At 31.5% G+C, this 16657-nt stretch overlaps 5 protein-coding genes across 5 annotated transcripts; 2 read left to right on the forward strand and 3 right to left on the reverse strand.

The window, feature by feature from the left end:
- Window positions 1-113: 113 nt before the first annotated feature.
- Window positions 114-3074, reverse strand: LOC124534003 (pickpocket protein 28-like). The gene is made up of 4 exons (XM_047109611.1): window positions 2875-3074; window positions 2331-2595; window positions 2059-2257; window positions 114-1916 (listed from the first exon to the last, which is right to left on the reverse strand). Exons 1-4 carry the CDS (start codon window positions 3036-3038, stop codon window positions 1669-1671), a joined length of 876 nt encoding a protein of 291 aa, XP_046965567.1. The 5' UTR covers window positions 3039-3074; the 3' UTR covers window positions 114-1668.
- Window positions 252-1653, forward strand: LOC124534001. The gene is made up of 2 exons (XM_047109609.1): window positions 252-586; window positions 680-1653. The coding sequence occupies exons 1-2, from the start codon at window positions 253-255 to the stop codon at window positions 1618-1620; spliced, it is 1275 nt and encodes a 424-aa protein (XP_046965565.1). The 5' UTR covers window position 252; the 3' UTR covers window positions 1621-1653.
- A 357-nt stretch (window positions 3075-3431) lies between the features above and the next one.
- On the reverse strand, window positions 3432-5973 carry LOC124534168. Its single transcript, XM_047109880.1, has 4 exons — window positions 5963-5973; window positions 4314-4508; window positions 3794-3947; window positions 3432-3728 (listed from the first exon to the last, which is right to left on the reverse strand). Exons 1-4 carry the CDS (start codon window positions 5971-5973, stop codon window positions 3594-3596), a joined length of 495 nt encoding a protein of 164 aa, XP_046965836.1. The 3' UTR covers window positions 3432-3593.
- Window positions 5974-6196: 223 nt separating this feature from the next.
- LOC124534309 (sodium channel protein Nach-like) lies at window positions 6197-13980 on the reverse strand. Its single transcript, XM_047110078.1, has 9 exons — window positions 13780-13980; window positions 12888-13053; window positions 11651-11799; window positions 10561-10702; window positions 10179-10259; window positions 9517-9769; window positions 8405-8600; window positions 6807-6913; window positions 6197-6563 (listed from the first exon to the last, which is right to left on the reverse strand). Exons 1-9 carry the CDS (start codon window positions 13965-13967, stop codon window positions 6328-6330), a joined length of 1518 nt encoding a protein of 505 aa, XP_046966034.1. The 5' UTR covers window positions 13968-13980; the 3' UTR covers window positions 6197-6327.
- On the forward strand, window positions 7404-7905 carry LOC124534310 (acylphosphatase-1-like). The gene has a single exon (XM_047110079.1). The coding sequence runs from the start codon at window positions 7547-7549 to the stop codon at window positions 7853-7855; it is 309 nt and encodes a 102-aa protein (XP_046966035.1). The 5' UTR covers window positions 7404-7546; the 3' UTR covers window positions 7856-7905.
- Window positions 13981-16657: the final 2677 nt, after the last annotated feature.

The raw sequence follows: 16657 nt of genomic DNA on the forward strand, positions 1-16657 counted from the left end.
ATTAAGTAAATTAAATATTACTATCACGATACAACAATATATTTTAAATATATGAGACAATCATATATCTTATTATAACAACTACATATCAAAAGCAATTACGGTTATCTATATTTCGCATTTCACACGTTTTAATTAATAACTATTACCTAAGACAAACTTAATATGAATACTTAATGTTTGAGATATAACTCAAATTAAGACAATTGAAGTATTAAAAGCCTGTTCAGTTCACTCGATACTTGTAAAATAATGGATCGTAAAAATGAATCTGTTGCTACCACATGTGATTTTATAACAGAAGAAGTGGTAAAAAAAGTTATCGAAAACAGTGTTAAAGAAGAAGTAATTGTAAAAAATTACGTCGTTTTCAATGCTAGTGATAAAATGCTAGGATTTTTAGCAGATTATTGGAAACTTCAAGTTCAAATTATAACAAGTGATAACAAAATTAAATTGCTCTCCTTTTTTATAAAAGCGGTGTCTAAATCGAATCCTGCAAAAGCGGAAATGGTCAATGAAATGAAGCTGTTTGAAAAGGAAACAAATTTTTACACAGTAATTAAAAGCAAATTAAACACGCCAGGTAAGATTAATATTTGTTCATTTTTACACTCCTAATATTATGTATTTTAAAATGAAGAAATCATCCAATTACTTTTTATTTTCATAATTACAGATATAAATCCTTGGAGTCCAAATCTAATTTTAACATTGAAAGACGCTATGATTTTTGAGGATTTAAATAGTCTTCAATATAAAACGCTAAACAAATTTAACACATTTGACAGAGAACACACCTTGCTCGCTTTGGAGACATTAGCAAGATTCCATGCAGCTTCAATAATTTACGAAGAGAAAAGACGTCAAGTCTTAGGAAAAACCTATTACATAAACGATGATCACGAGAATCTCCTTAACAATGGCGGTTATCAAGAATCAGATCCATGGTTTACACAATGTATGATTGGAGCATTCGAAGCTGTTAAATGTTTTTCGAAATATAGCAATGATAAAAAAGTTCTCAATTTAATAGAACCGCGTTGGAATGATGTTTGGAAAACAGCTCTCCGGCTTGCTGATCCCTCATCGACATATAGAAATGTTATTTGCCATCGCGATCTATGGAACAATAATATTTTATTTAGATACAAAAAAGAAGGCATAAAATTGGTACCCGATGATTGTGTTCTTGTGGATTTTCAGGCAGTTAGGTATCAACCGCCAGCTGGTGATGTAATGTTGCTCCTTTACTGTAATTTGAAACCTAATTTCCGAGATGAGAATATTGAAACATTCTTAAATCATTATTATAATGTCATGAAGAATATTTTAGGTAGTAATGGAATACCAATTCAAAAAATATTCACGTATGAGAATTTCCTCAAATCTTGTGATGAGCAGAAACTATGGGCCCTTGTGGTGAGTGCATGTCTCGTACCACAGTTCTGGATTGATGATGAACTAAATACGAAAATTTTCTGCAACACTACCAACTTTAAAGAAATAATGACAAAAGATAAGGCGTCGTTTATAAAAAAAATGATACTAAATAATAGTGATTACAAAAACAAAGTCTTACCTATATTAGAAGAAATTGTAAAGAAATACTGTCTTTAAAATGCAGGCATTAGAATAAACATATTGATTTTATATTTTCGTTCCTTTTTACTTCGTTCTTTGACTACTATTTTTTTGTGTTGACACTCTCCTACTTTTTTTAAATGGAACTTTAATATTATTTCGGTTAAATTGGTTATCTTCAATACGACGGTTTCCATACTTTCTATGCCATCGGTCATCATTTCGCCGAGTGTACATGTCGCAAAATGGTCTTAAAAGCAGAATATATAACAACTCGACGAAACTCAATATACTTGCGCCGAGAAATAATCCACCAGTTCCTCCCGTTGACACTGGAATAATTATATAATAAATGTATATTTCTTTTCTACGACATTTGTGCTTTTCCTACATACATACATAATTATATATACATATGTAACTCTTAAGAATATTTATTTTCAATTACATGTATCTTATCCGCACAAGTCTTACCAACTAAATCAAGCACCCCTCGAACAACATTTCGTCTATATTTCTCACTCGGTAAGGCCGACAGCTCTATCTGAACAGTAGCAATTTTTTCAAAATTCGGTGTTTTAAAATCCTTAACTATAGATATCTCGGCTTCAGTACAAGACGGTAAACAATGGCAATGTAATCCTGGTCGCGATGACCAGCGTGCTTTTAGAACCTGCAAATAATTGCTCGATGTGTTTTTTTTATCTAATCATACAAAATTCATGTCAGAATACTATAAAACTTACGGATAGCAAATGAACATTATCATTGAGGCATATAATTCCACTTCTGTTACACTTATCTGACTCTTTCGTGTTGGGCATGAAGAAGTTTGTGCAATTACATAGCCTTAATTGGGCATTCTTTCGGCATTGCACTGTGCACGCGGTGTATGAATAATAAGGATACACGTGTAATATATTTTCATCGGCGTATCTGCATTTTCTTTTTTCAGGAACAATCATCCTAGCATCGACATCGTTCTCAATATTTCTTATTGTTATTTGACGTCTAGAAACATTGTTACAGTTTGAGAATTAAGTAATTGATTAAAACGAATGATGATTTAAATCATTGACATTTTGAAGCCTCACTACAGTTTGGGCATATTGGTAATTTTGTTACCTACTATAACAAAACAAATGATTACTGTGACAATGATCATACAATTGAATTAAATTCAATTCTTAGTTTAATGGCTTTTAGTTGTGCCGGCAGGGCACAGATTATTTCGCCAATGTCACGTAGGATGGAGAAGACACGAATGTGATTGATCGGTAATTATCATACCTGTAATTGAACTCTAAACTGACAGATATAACATGAGAACCATGAGATGTCAACGATGGTACTTCTTCTTCGTTCAACACGTAAACCTTTACTGGTAATTTCGCGCCGAACTTAATCATTCCAGGTCCTGTAGTTCTGTTACTAATCATTTCCAGTTTAGGCATGTTATTACTGCTAAAAATACCAAATTTATTGAATAAAACAAATGAATCTGTCAATATCTATCCTTTCAAATAAATCAATTAAATACTACAAACGAAAATAATTATACATATTTATAACTAGCTATGCCCACGACTTCGTTGGCATTTGAATTTGACAAAAAAAAATATTGTAGCCTTAGTTACTTCTTATTATATCAGTTATCTGTCATTGAAAGTCCCGTCAAATTCGGTCCAGCTGTTTCAGAGATTAGCCGGAATAAACAGACTGACGACAATTGTAAAAAAATGTTTTTTGGTATATGTACCGTGTATACATATATATATGCATTGAGTAAAAAGGGCTATTTTAATACTACAAATAGATACTCCAATTTTATTATATGTAGATATAAATATAGATAATCTGGACATCGTCTTTACATTAAACCTCTATTTTAATTTTAGACATTAAAGTCTAAATGCCAATGAGGTTCAATCTATTCTGAACCAATTTATATGACACATAAAGGGTGTAAATAGTATATCCATGATCGATGATATAATAGGTCAATTAGTTTACCTTCCTTGAATAGAATTAATAACGTAGCACACGCCCAGCTCTGTTTCCAAAGGTCTAAAGTATGTGCAACAATTAAAAGGCTTTCCATTCCATGAACAATTTGATAATAGGTCATTGCATGGACTCCGTACCTAAATTATCAAAATGATAAATTTCATGTCAAATACCCAAATTAATTTTTAATAACCAGCCTTACCAGATTTGCAAAATAGCTTAGATTCGATTCAAAACATTCTGCCATAGCATCTTCATTTCCGCACAGTCTAGATACGTAATAGGTTATACCTTTGAAATATGCAATTTCCATCAAAACTTCTTCCATTTCAAAATTATGCTCTGTGCCCCATAAACTGGAATATAACACCTCTTTACTTTAAGATTATTTTGAAAAATAACGAATGTATCTACTTAGTTGAAATATATATACAATTTAAAATGAAACAAACAACAGAGTATAAAAACGTTTTACAGCTTATTCGGCCAGTCGGTTGTTAAATTCACATATGGCAGGTGTTGAAACAAGACTTGTCAGTTATCCTCAGGATATTTAGAGGAGTCATAAACACATTTAAGTACATGATAATTAAGTACCTATTACTTGCGCGAGAGAGGAATCTGATAATTTTCGTAAAGCTTCACGACTTTTAACTAATAAGTGACCTCATTTAACAATTATATAAATAAACATAGAACAGCTTATCATCACCCATGTTTACCTGTCAGAAATATTTTCAATGCGCCCTGAATTTTCGCTTTCACAAACAGCAATCGACGGAAACTGTGTATTCCAATCTTTGTAAGTCGTCTCTACGACAAAGGATATTGGATTGTTAAGGAAGGCTTCGTACTGGGCCACAATTAATAGTGACGAGCAATACCAGGAGAAAATGACGAATACTAACCAAAATATTCTGAATAAAAAACAAAAACAAATATATTCGGTAATCTACTCGTACCTCTGAGAATACTAACTATATTAATATACATATATATTTAATTCAACAAAGAACAATCTCTATAAAATTATCGACATGTGCTTTTGCATTCTTATATTTAATACAAACTAAACTGCCAACTAAAAGTTAGTAAACTTGCTAAATTATTATTATACGGAACTATTCCAGAGCGCATAGTAATTAAAACAAAATAATCAATTCAACCTTTCAATCCAATGTCTTTTTACATCGGCAATAAATCGGAAACCATGTATCGACGTAGTTTCTGGCAAACTTTTGATTCCTTGCCACCATATTTGGAAATATGTTTTAAAACGTTCGTTATCCATCGCTTGCAACAAGACTGCTTATTCAAAAGAACACCAATAACTGATTTTTACGCAACAACTATTGAAAAAGAGTCATTATTAGGCGTTAGTGTATTTTAGGGTGCCGTAATCTTCGAAGTAAGATAGAATGCCTTCATTGAAAATATGACTAATGATATTTATACCCAATTAACTGATTACATCAATTTATATTTAATTTACTGGGATCTAAATGATTTTTTTTATATAACAAGGTAAATAGATAAATAATTTCCTAAAATATACGGAATCCTCAATGCACGTATCTGTATTTTAATTGGCTAGTTTTTACAAAATACCTACTATTCAGGCACAATAATATAATTTATGCCTGATATAAACCAGCCTACCTAAATTACCCAAACAAAAATTCTATTGTGATTCTAATTTGTAGATCATATCAGAATTTGTATGAAAAGGGTACTAGTGGTGCAATTATGTGATTTATTATTCACGAGCTAGCGTGTATTTGGAGTATATACACTATTTATGATATAATTGATAGTATTTTATTCTATATCACACTTTTTTATTACGTAAGGACTAAAAATATTTCTGTACTTGTTTTAAAAAAAATTGACGTAAATTTAAGTAAAGACAAACATTAAGATCAACATGCTCTTATTGTGACTTTTGAAATATCTAAAATCAATATTTATATGTCACTTAGGGGGTCTTTTACACACGTATAAGTATTTTTATTTTCATATAATTTTTGTGCACTAAATGCGCTGATTAAACAAAGTTATTTTTTAATCATGTTTCAAACGGCATAGCTGTTTTTGACAATAAATTCTAAACTTCCCATCCTTCTTATATTTAAAAATTCAGTAACCTATCATTTTTGAGTTACAAACAAAAACTAGTTAAAGATTTTCCTACAAACTGTTACGTCAAATAAATAGAGCATACGAAAAGTTTTTAAATTCTATCACATATAAAAAACAAATAATTCCTTGAATATAGTAACCGGATATGTGACTTTTACTTTATAGGTAGTTAGACTGGAAAATGAGCCATCTGATGGTAAGTAGTCATCACCACCATGTCAATTTTACTTACAAATTAACCATTCTTACATCGTCAATGACCTAATAACCTTAGGAGCTCAGATGTTATGTACCCTGAATATGTAGTTATACTGGAATTATCACACTTCAAACCGAAACACTAAATAACTAAGTATTGACGTTTGTTTACTACCCACAGGCCTTCCAGAGCCCAAGTAAATCTAAAAATATCTGCTGTAAAGTTATTACGAGACTGGCAAGTATAAATTAAAACAACGAGTATTATTGAATATTTATTAGTGCAATTTAATTTTACATATATAGTTGCTTGTGATTTAAACACAAAAGTCTTAAGCGCTACGTGTTATTAAAGATATCTACTTAATTGTTGACAATAAATAAATAAACGATAGTGTTTTAATGAGATCCTAATTTCCATTGAGTTGATCCTCCAAGCTCATTCCAGTAAATCGGTCTGTATCGACTGATAGGTTCGAAATTATTTACCGTGGACGTTTCGCTGCCAACTCGTTTCTCTTGACGACGGCGATTATTAATCTCTCGATATAACTTTACTGTATAGAAGTAGATGAACTCAATCACAGATACGAAACTAAATCCAGTAACGAATCCACAAGTTGATCCGATATTACCTGTCATTAAAGGAAAACGAAAAATATATGTTATAATAATAAGTGATAGTACATGTCCTGTAGACAGAAAGACACGATTAATTTATGCATAGCAATATCGTTCTTCACCACCCACGCTACTTTGCGATTCACAAATATAGAAATCATGCAATGGATACATATGGTAACAATCGTACAAATATAAGTGAAATGTAGGAACTAGGAACTGTTCATCAGTTAGGAAACATCAAGAGAGAAACTAACTAATTAAGTCGAACCATTTCATGATAACATTCTGCCCATAGCAGTCCGCAACTTCCCTCGCGTACTTTACGTGAACCATCGATGTTCCTGTAAAATTGGCGCCTTGTCTGCAAAAAAACGTAATATATTACATTTGAAATAAATATTCACCGTAATTCGGTATATTCGGCCGAACATGGAATACTTATAACTTATTATAAAAGATTAATAAAGATTGCTCAAATCAGTTTAGTAAAACTAAACCACTCAACAAGTGAAAAAAATGGTTATATTATTTTTGTGGCTAAATAAATAATTATCCAAATATTTCTAGCCTACTGACATTCAATTTTATATTGGAAATATTCAATATTCGTAGCTTTCTTTCGATAATTACTCATCAGTATCTTCTTTCTCAATAAAAGGATTGATTAGAAGTCTCTTTATTTCTTAAAACCAAAATCTCGACACGACTCGACTGTTGGAATCAATCAGATTAAGGAAATATAAAAATATTATTTAGTCAAATCATTCAATTAAATTGAGTAATGCGAATATATAGGATAAATGCCATTACGTTATATAAAATAACTAAAATTCGTAGCCTGGTAATAAACACAGGCACATAAGAGTTTGTTATTGACGATGAGTGCGTTTCCAGAGCAACATACGTAAACAAGTGAAAGAGAATTATATTGTGTCAAAATGTAAACGAAAGTTCATTCTCTGATATTTTATAGTAAAATTTTATAATATATCTCATGATGGCATTAAACAAAAGAGCTGGCTTAACAACGACTGACTTTGAAGTATTCGGAAAAGTGCAAGGTGTGTATTTCCGAAAATATACCCAAAAGAAGGCTATAGATCTTGGTCTTAAAGGATGGGTTATGAACACTGCTCAAGGAACTGTCATTGGTCAACTGCAAGGTCAACAAGGTGCAATACAAGACATGAAGCAATGGCTACAAAAAGTTGGCAGTCCCAAGTCGAAAATAGAGAAAGCTGATTTTAGAAATGAGGGAGCCATCAATAGTTGTGCCTTTAGAACTTTTGAAATAAGGCGATAACATCCTATTAATAAAATGTTTTCCTAATTTCGTATTAAAAATATTTAAAATGTAAAATTGTTTTATTTCATTTATCGAATTATTTAATTCACCTGCATAATTTAAGTAATTTCTATTTGTACATTCAGAGTAAAAAAACATTCGTCAGTTTTCAAATTAAAACTTACATAGCATAATAACTTAGTTCATATTAGTATATTGTAACATCTTTTGACTACATCTAGCTTTATATTAACATGAAACTTTTTTAATGGCGTAATTAGTAATTACAAATTCAAATTAGAAATGATTACTTTTTTTTTCTTTGTGGCTTTTATTTATGATATCTTCTACTGAATTGTCAAAAATGTCGGTCAGTGCACATGAAAATAGATCTTAAGGTGACGAACCTTTTCTTACCCTGACTGTACATTAAAATGTGTACAACCTAAAACAAAAAGAAATACATAAATAATATACTACCTACTCTCTTATTTTAACTCAATATTTATTTTACAAAAGATTGAGTAAAGTTTAATTCAACAACAAAATATTCAAACAAAAACTTACAACCAGTCAATCCTATCGCTATCTGGAACTGTGTTCAAATAGTCCGGCCAAATTTTTGTATTCATGAAATCATAACTATAAGCGGTTTTCGAACAACTCGGGTAACACATGGGGCAATTAATGCCTCCTCCGACCATATCCAGCTCCAACTCGATCGGTATCGTGTCGACGTCAGGTCTCACCGTTGTCGATTGAGCTAAAACAATACACACATACATAAACACATATAATATAGGATAGTATTTTACCAGAAGCCTTAGATACGCTAATTGTAACAAATACAAATGATAATGTGAGAATATTTATAAAGATTCTTATTTTAGAAAGCATGAAAATGATTACGTCTGTCTATCCCTTCGGCGACGAGAGCCATTCTCGAGGATAAGAACAAGTGTACGCTCAAAATGGCAACACAAATTATTAAGGATTCAACGACTTTGCATGCTTACCGAGATATGGGAGTGTAAATATTACCAGTTTTACTCCGGATTAGTGAGGATTTCTCGGCAAAGAAAACTAACTTTTAATTGATCCGGAATTTAAACGCAGAGCGTCTGTGAAACTCTACGAAAACCCGTATTGTGGGCTTAGATTTTATCGCACTCAGACAGACATACGCGGCGAGAATACTTATTTTAATATGCATTATGTTACACATATAGTACGACACAAATTAGATGTAGCATCGGAAAATGCAATGGAATGAAAATAAAACCGATTACTGCCGATTTACACAACCAATAGAAATAGCTCCCTATTGCGCCATTCGACGCTATTCGTCGGTATAGATTCACGCGTCAGAAAAAGCAAGTGCATGTAAATCGACGAGTCAGATGGACGAATATATTAGGTCATATGATTTTACAAGTTATTACGTTTGTACAAAGATCCTATTCGCATGAGAAATAAATATTGATAATTTGGGATAGCGTACTCAATTCGAATTTTGCCGATGCGACATCTAAGTTGTGTCGTACTATACATAAAAATGTCATCTTTCAATAGTTGGAAAGCAAAATAACATAATAATTGTGACTAGTATTAATAGATATTAACGAGAGAACTTATAGAGTATCAGGTGTAATTGAAGAGCTATAGAATTTTATTCTTACCATTATATACTTTCAAACAGGGTATATCTCTCATGTCACACGTTCGATTGTTGACCATTTTGGGCATGTTAAATGGAGTACATTTACACTTAGCTAATAAAAATAGCATTCTGCATTTCAGCAAACAATCACTGTGTGTGTAGAATGGCAAATACGAGGACTCATCGTAGAACAAACATCGCCTCAACTTTGCCGGCACGTGTTGAATATCTCGGGATGCCTCCGTAAAACTTGCCGTTACCAAAACGACCATCTAAACACATTAATATATATGTATACTTATATAGATTACCATCGCGTAAAACTGCTAAAAAATAATTAAATCCAGGTGGTCTTAAACGAATCAAGGATGTTTTCGGGTAATCAAGAGACAAGAAATCAGAGTCTCTTGCCGGTACTTCTTGGTAGAATCTGCATTCCGAACTGAATAACTCAATACAATAAAAATATATACCATTTTTTATAGCTTTCTTAAATAAAGTATATTTTGATTTTAAATCAGCTAGGTAGGTATATGTTCTGAAAATATCTATCCTGATACACTGACATGGAATCCAAAAAATTTAAAATAGTTTTCAATTGCCACGCTATCTATAAAACTTAGCTACAATTTACTGTAGAAATTTTTTAACATTAATTATGTAAAATTCTACAATGTTTACCTCGACACTTGGATTCACAATTTGCATTGAAAAACTGCCGCTAGGTGCATCAGGGAAATCGTAGGCGTCTGAGAACTGTAGCTAAAAAACATATAAACGTTTATTTCATAGTTTTTAAGCATTACATATTTGCTTTTTAAAGATAAAGATGTAGATACCACCTGGGTAGATAGCACCGACTTGACACTTATTCTACCGCTATACAGCAATAGTATTGTTGTGTTCCGGCTTGTACATTGAATGAGCCCCTATAGTAACTACGTTGTGGCTACCCTGCCCTTCACTTTCATCCCTTCTTTTATGAACTAGTGAACTCTTTTACAATAGTTTTTGTTAATTGTCAATAATATACTTTTCTATGAAATAACAAACTATTTTGTACCTGAGCTCCCTTTAAAGGCATGTTATAGTAAAAGTCGTCGCTTGTGTTTAGTTTGATTAAGGCTTTTAACCCTTGACCAAAATCAAAATTGGATTTGTTTCCATACTTATACATATCCATACTGCGTGCTCCGCCAGATTTACTAAAATATCATTGAACACATTATCAACTATCGTGACATACAAAAGCGTATACATTTTTATATTGGTGTTACATCTGTTTTACATAATCATCAATCATCCGTCGAAGATAATTTATACTCAAATAAGACTTTATGTTCGATAATAACATATTTTTTACCATTTTCATAACGTAATAATCGTAAGATTAGCGATCGTGTTGATTGCTGATCAATGGATTGGGTCAAATTTGTGATTAAATACACCGTGTGAACTTTATTTTAAACTAGTTGGACCGACGACTTCGTGCGCTATTGAGTTAAAAAAATGGTTATTGCTGTAGCCTAAGTTACTTCTTATTACATCAGCTCCAGCAGTTCCAGATAGTCGGATCAAACAGACAGACAGCCAAAAATTGTAAAAGTCTTATTTCGGTATATGAACCGTGTACTCATGCATATGCATTTACTATATACAGACACTCCAATTTTATTATATGTACAGATGCATTAAAAGACCAAGTGATCTAATGCATGTTGGAATATTATCATTAAAAATTAAAAATAACAATCTCTAAAATTCGAATCATGTCATCTCTAAGAATGAGATAGCAATATGAAACAAAGTAAAAAAACAGCCTGTAAATTCCCATTGCTGAGCTAAAGGCCTCCTCTCCCTTAGAGGAGAAGGTTTGGAACATATTCCACCATGCTGTTCCAATGCGGGTTGGTGGAATACACATGTGGCAGAATTTCTATGAAATGCAGGTTTCCTCACGATGTTTTCCTTCACCGCCGAGTACAAGATGAATTATAAAGACAAATTAAGCACATAAATCTGCGGTGCTTGCGTGGGTTTGAACCAGCAATCATCGGTTAAAATGCACGCGTGCTAACCACTGGGCCATTTCGACTCAAAAAAAAAAACCACATCAATGTAATTAAATTTAAAATGATCATATACAAACTTACTCCTCAAATGTAATGTCGGACTGTCGCAAGTAGTTAAAAGTACAACAATAACCATTCATTGTTAAACGGAAATCAAATAAGTCGGAGCAGTTCATCGGTATTTCATTCCAAGCACATCTCATCAGCAAATCTTCGCATCTCGGTGTCAACTGGTTATACATTATAAACAGATTAATCAAACATCTATATTATAAACATTGCTCTTTATATATATCAAGTATTCAATGTACTTGGCTATGTAAAACATCAATAAATAATCATTTATTTATGAACATAAATATGTTTGAACTAAAATGTCACTCTAGTTAATAGCGATTTAGCACGATAAGTACGATATCAATCTAGTTAATTGGAAACAACTGTTAATTTCTGCATATTAAAAATTTAAACGATATTACTGCGGCGTGATAATTTTTGAAAAGTGAAAACCAAACCTTATATATTCATTTATTATATTAATAAATGAATTCACTGAGATCTGAGGTCATTTTTTTCAGTTCTAATTACGTTTTCATAATCTTGATATTTAGTAAAGCCATTATCCATCCATCCATCATCCTTTTGAGGTTGTAGGTTGTAATTTATCTACTTCTATCCTCTGTAATTCACTTAAGCAGCTCTTACACAGTACCACCTAATTCTTTCCACATTTACACCACCTTTCTTGTAACATTCACCCTAACATTTACCCTGCGTTTACGCCATGCTTATCTATCAGTTTCAGATTTTCTATCTATGTCTGTGAATATCGGATTCCATTCCATATTATCTAGATAAAATTGATTTAGTCACTGCTACTCTTTAGTGTCCTCAACCTGCTCGGTTAAATAAAAGCGTACAGACACACAAACACACATCCACAAATACAAAACAACAACAACAACAACAGCCTGTAAATTCCCACTGCTCGGCTAAAGGCCTCCTCTCCCTTTGAGGAGAAGGTTTGGAACATATTTCACCACGCTGTTCCAATGCTGGTTGGTGGAATACAAATGTGGCAGAATTTCTATGAAATTTATCACATGCAGGTTTCCTCACGATGTTTTCCTTCGCCGCTGAGCACGAGATGAATTATAAAGACAAATTAAACACATGCAAACACCGCAATCATCGGTTAAGATGCACGCGTTCTAACCACTGGGCCATCTCGACTCCACAAAGACACACTTTACATAATGGTACTTTAAAAAAAAGTAGTGCTGACTTCTCGAGAAATGGTATCAAAATCTTTACTTACATTGCGCATAAGCTCATTAACATCGTAGTCACCTAAAGCGCGATGCAGTTTCATTGGCTGCACCAGCTTCTCGTTCATAGGTTGTTGATTATATAACAAACCAAGCCCAAGAAGTAAGGATAGCATTTGCTTCTCCGTATAATTTTTATTTCGTTCTTCTTTAAGCCTATATTGTAGTTTAAATGTTCTAATGTATTTAAAGTAGATGCCGTAAACAAGTAAGAAATTGAATGAATTGCTTAGTGTCTGAATATTTTATTTTTAATTAAATGTAAGATTTGTAATAATTAAATGTGATTTTACGGAAAAATAATTATTTCAATGAGTTGATTTTTTTAATCATAATTTTTTTAGGTTATTAGATTTAGCTTACCATGAATGTTTATATTTTATGGATTAAATTAGATATAGATTATTACGTTGATCTAGTCAAAGAGAACATTGCCGATCCGGGCGATTTCTAAGCGAATATTTCATAATCTTAATATAAATAGAAATTTTGATGTGTACGGAAAAATGATAATATGAAGAAACTCTTTTTTGAAGAAAAAAAACTTTAAAACAGCAAAAACTACTATAGTTTTTGTAGTTCTAACCAAGTATTACACTTACATATATAGAAATAAAAAAACATCAAAAACCTAAAATGCCTGCCCGTTCTGAATTTGTACTGTTAATATCTTCATGAATTAAAGTTGCGATATACCTAAATCAATTTTAATCTCCCAATTTTTTTATTTATATACAATAGTTTGAATTTGCATTGATAGTCAGACAATCATCAATCGTCAGTGGATCAATTAACATTTTACCCGTATAAAACCAGGCCGGAAAGCTAGCAAAATTCAAAGAAAAGATAAAGATACTAAAATCATTCAGTAATTTCTCTTACAGATTTCGAGCGAGTTCCTCAACAGCGGTCTTACTGATTCTGTTATTGGTGCAAATACCGACAGCTGGAAATATTATTTTACTAACAGATACACCTTCCGGCATCTGTGTGGTTACCAGTGGAGCCTGATAGTAACGTATGAATGTTATCCATACTAAAGACACGGAACAGATGAGTCCGCTAATCATTGTTATTATCCAGATAGCCCTGTAAATAAATTGATGCCTTAAAAAGATTAGCTAGCATTGTAAAAAAACAAAGACAAAATTATACAACCTCCCTATCAAAAACACATGTAAGTTTTTTTTATTTATAAGAAACACATAAAATTCACCCGTGGTACCTGTATATTACTAAAAACCATTATTTGTTACTTATGTGATTATAACACTAGCTAGTCTCGCGTTATGTAACTCAATGCCTTCACTGAAAGCACCGGTAATTGCGCCAAACAAGCCTGAGCAAGAAACCACCTAAACAAGTTCACTTGCTTCTAACCTTTAAGTACCGCGATGTTATTTTACTTACATAACAACTTCGGATAAGCAGAATTGTACGAAATGTAAAAGTTCTTCATAAAATTATGTTTAATTATACACTATTAATAATTATTTCTCTTAATATTCAAAATCTATCACACATTTTTAAATATGACTATGTTACTTTTGATTTATATATAAAATCATACTTATTTTATAAAATTTTTTTCGTAAGTAGCGAAGTTATAAATTACGCAAATAAAATGTACCGTGGAAAAATACTTAATTACTGGATAAGCATTACATAAACTATTTGTAAGTGGTGTCTGTGAGAATAAAGTCGGTGCTTAAGGGTTAAAACACTTTCACAAACATACCGTTCAAAACATGTCGCATTGTCATCAACAATGTGCTTGAGACCACAAATAGATGACTCGGCACAATACTCTTTACTAACATTCTTAACGCTCTGTTTCAACGTATCTAATTTAGTCAGTTTTCGATATTTCTTTTGTAAGCGATTCCGGTACGCTAACGCATACGGCGAATGATACAAATTTGGATCCATTTATTTTTCAAACAATAAATAAGTCTTTTCGTGATAATGTATTAACCTAAAGTGTAGCTTTCAAGTTGACGTTTTGAATAAACATTCATCGGGCCACATACATGTGGTTGTTAAATATTCTATTAAATGATAAGATCCAACCTTGACGTCAGGTTAAATACTATGATTGATCGGTTCTTTGTATCTATTGATTTGAAAAACAAACAGTATTTCATTGTTTAAAATATCGAATAAATGTCGTGTTATTTAAAAATAGTCTGAATTTTTATTTCGTCAATATTTAATACGGTCACAATGCATTCTAGTTCACAAATGACACTATTATGCATGTAATATAGCAACTTATTTCGCTATACAAACTCTAGCTTAAGAATCGTTAAAACAAATCACATGATCGGACCGGTAACAAAATTGATTGCGAAACATGTTGCGAAGCAATCTCTGTCTTAGATGCCTTCCACTTAATGCGTTTTAGATACATAACAAAACAAAAATTATTCCATTACGTATTATAACACATTTTCTTTCACAATATCTTTAAAATTATAACAAAGAAACCCCAATTAACTAATAGATAAAAACCAGTGATGTAAAATATGTTAGACTCTTATACTATAGTTCTTTCTTTTTATAAGCAACCTGTACTTGTTTATGAATATCGAAAGCGATTTGCTTATTTCCGCAGATGTTTTTGCTAATAGATATCAGCTTACTGGTCCGAATATCTCGTCCTTTCTCCGGTCAACAGGCGCCGATTACACGCGTTTACGTAATATAATCTACATTTTATTCATACATATTATTTTACGTAAAGTACCATGCTTACGTTTTAATATTTTATATAATAATCCAAATTAGGAAAATATAAAGGGAAATTTTAGTATTTGTATATCATATAATATTATATATAAAAAATATTTTGGCAATCAAATATATTCTTAAGATAAAAAACAGATCAAAATATTTTCTCATTGTGTAATTACTAATTTGTAAAATAACTATGTTATGTATATGCCAGCTTCCGTACATACGCAGAGTCGAGTGAACTTCGTTGTGTATAAATGTGTATCGTGTAATATGACACCTACATAACATTTTTGATTCAATAATATTAAACAATGATGTAAGTTTTATGTTTACGATCTAGGTCAATGGACGAATGGTGATCATATGATTTTATACAAATGGAAATATCTATAAATTCAATAAAAAGTGGCTGCAGTTTTAATTGGCACTCAAATATTAAAATTAATGTTTTATTCCGTGTTTGTGTGATTCCAAAAACACAAGATTAGCTCTTAGCAGTCAAACTGTTATGCATGCATTTCATTACTTAAAAAAAGTATACACTTCTTTAATTATTTCGGAAAATTTTCCTTTTACTTTAAAAAACTTTCAAGGATTTTTTATTAATTAAGGATCCACAGGTAACATGTTCTCTGAGGCATGTAGCAGAAAGAATTGTAGAGCATTCGTGGATTTACCAATACCAGTAGGTCAAGGCCTAGATTGACGAAACAATACTGCAAAATAAAAATTATATGAAATTATGTAGAAAAGATAATTTTGTTTTATTTTTTTATATATACAAAAGTATAATGAATGATTTATAATTATCTAATTAGAATCTTGAATTTGCAACTATCTTCAAAGTTATTTATCATAGAATATACATTTTTTATTGTTGGTGTTTGTCATTTTTTTTTTTTAATAGAGCATAGAAGTGTTTGTCCTTGGTTGAACTTGAACAATCTAATATAATATAACTGAGCTTAGACTTTACAAAGATACTAGTAATAACGTCAAACGTAAATTCTTTTGTAAATCAAGA

This window comes from Vanessa cardui, chromosome 12, assembly GCF_905220365.1.
Source record: "Vanessa cardui chromosome 12, ilVanCard2.1, whole genome shotgun sequence".
Classification (NCBI taxonomy): Eukaryota; Metazoa; Arthropoda; class Insecta; order Lepidoptera; family Nymphalidae; genus Vanessa; species Vanessa cardui.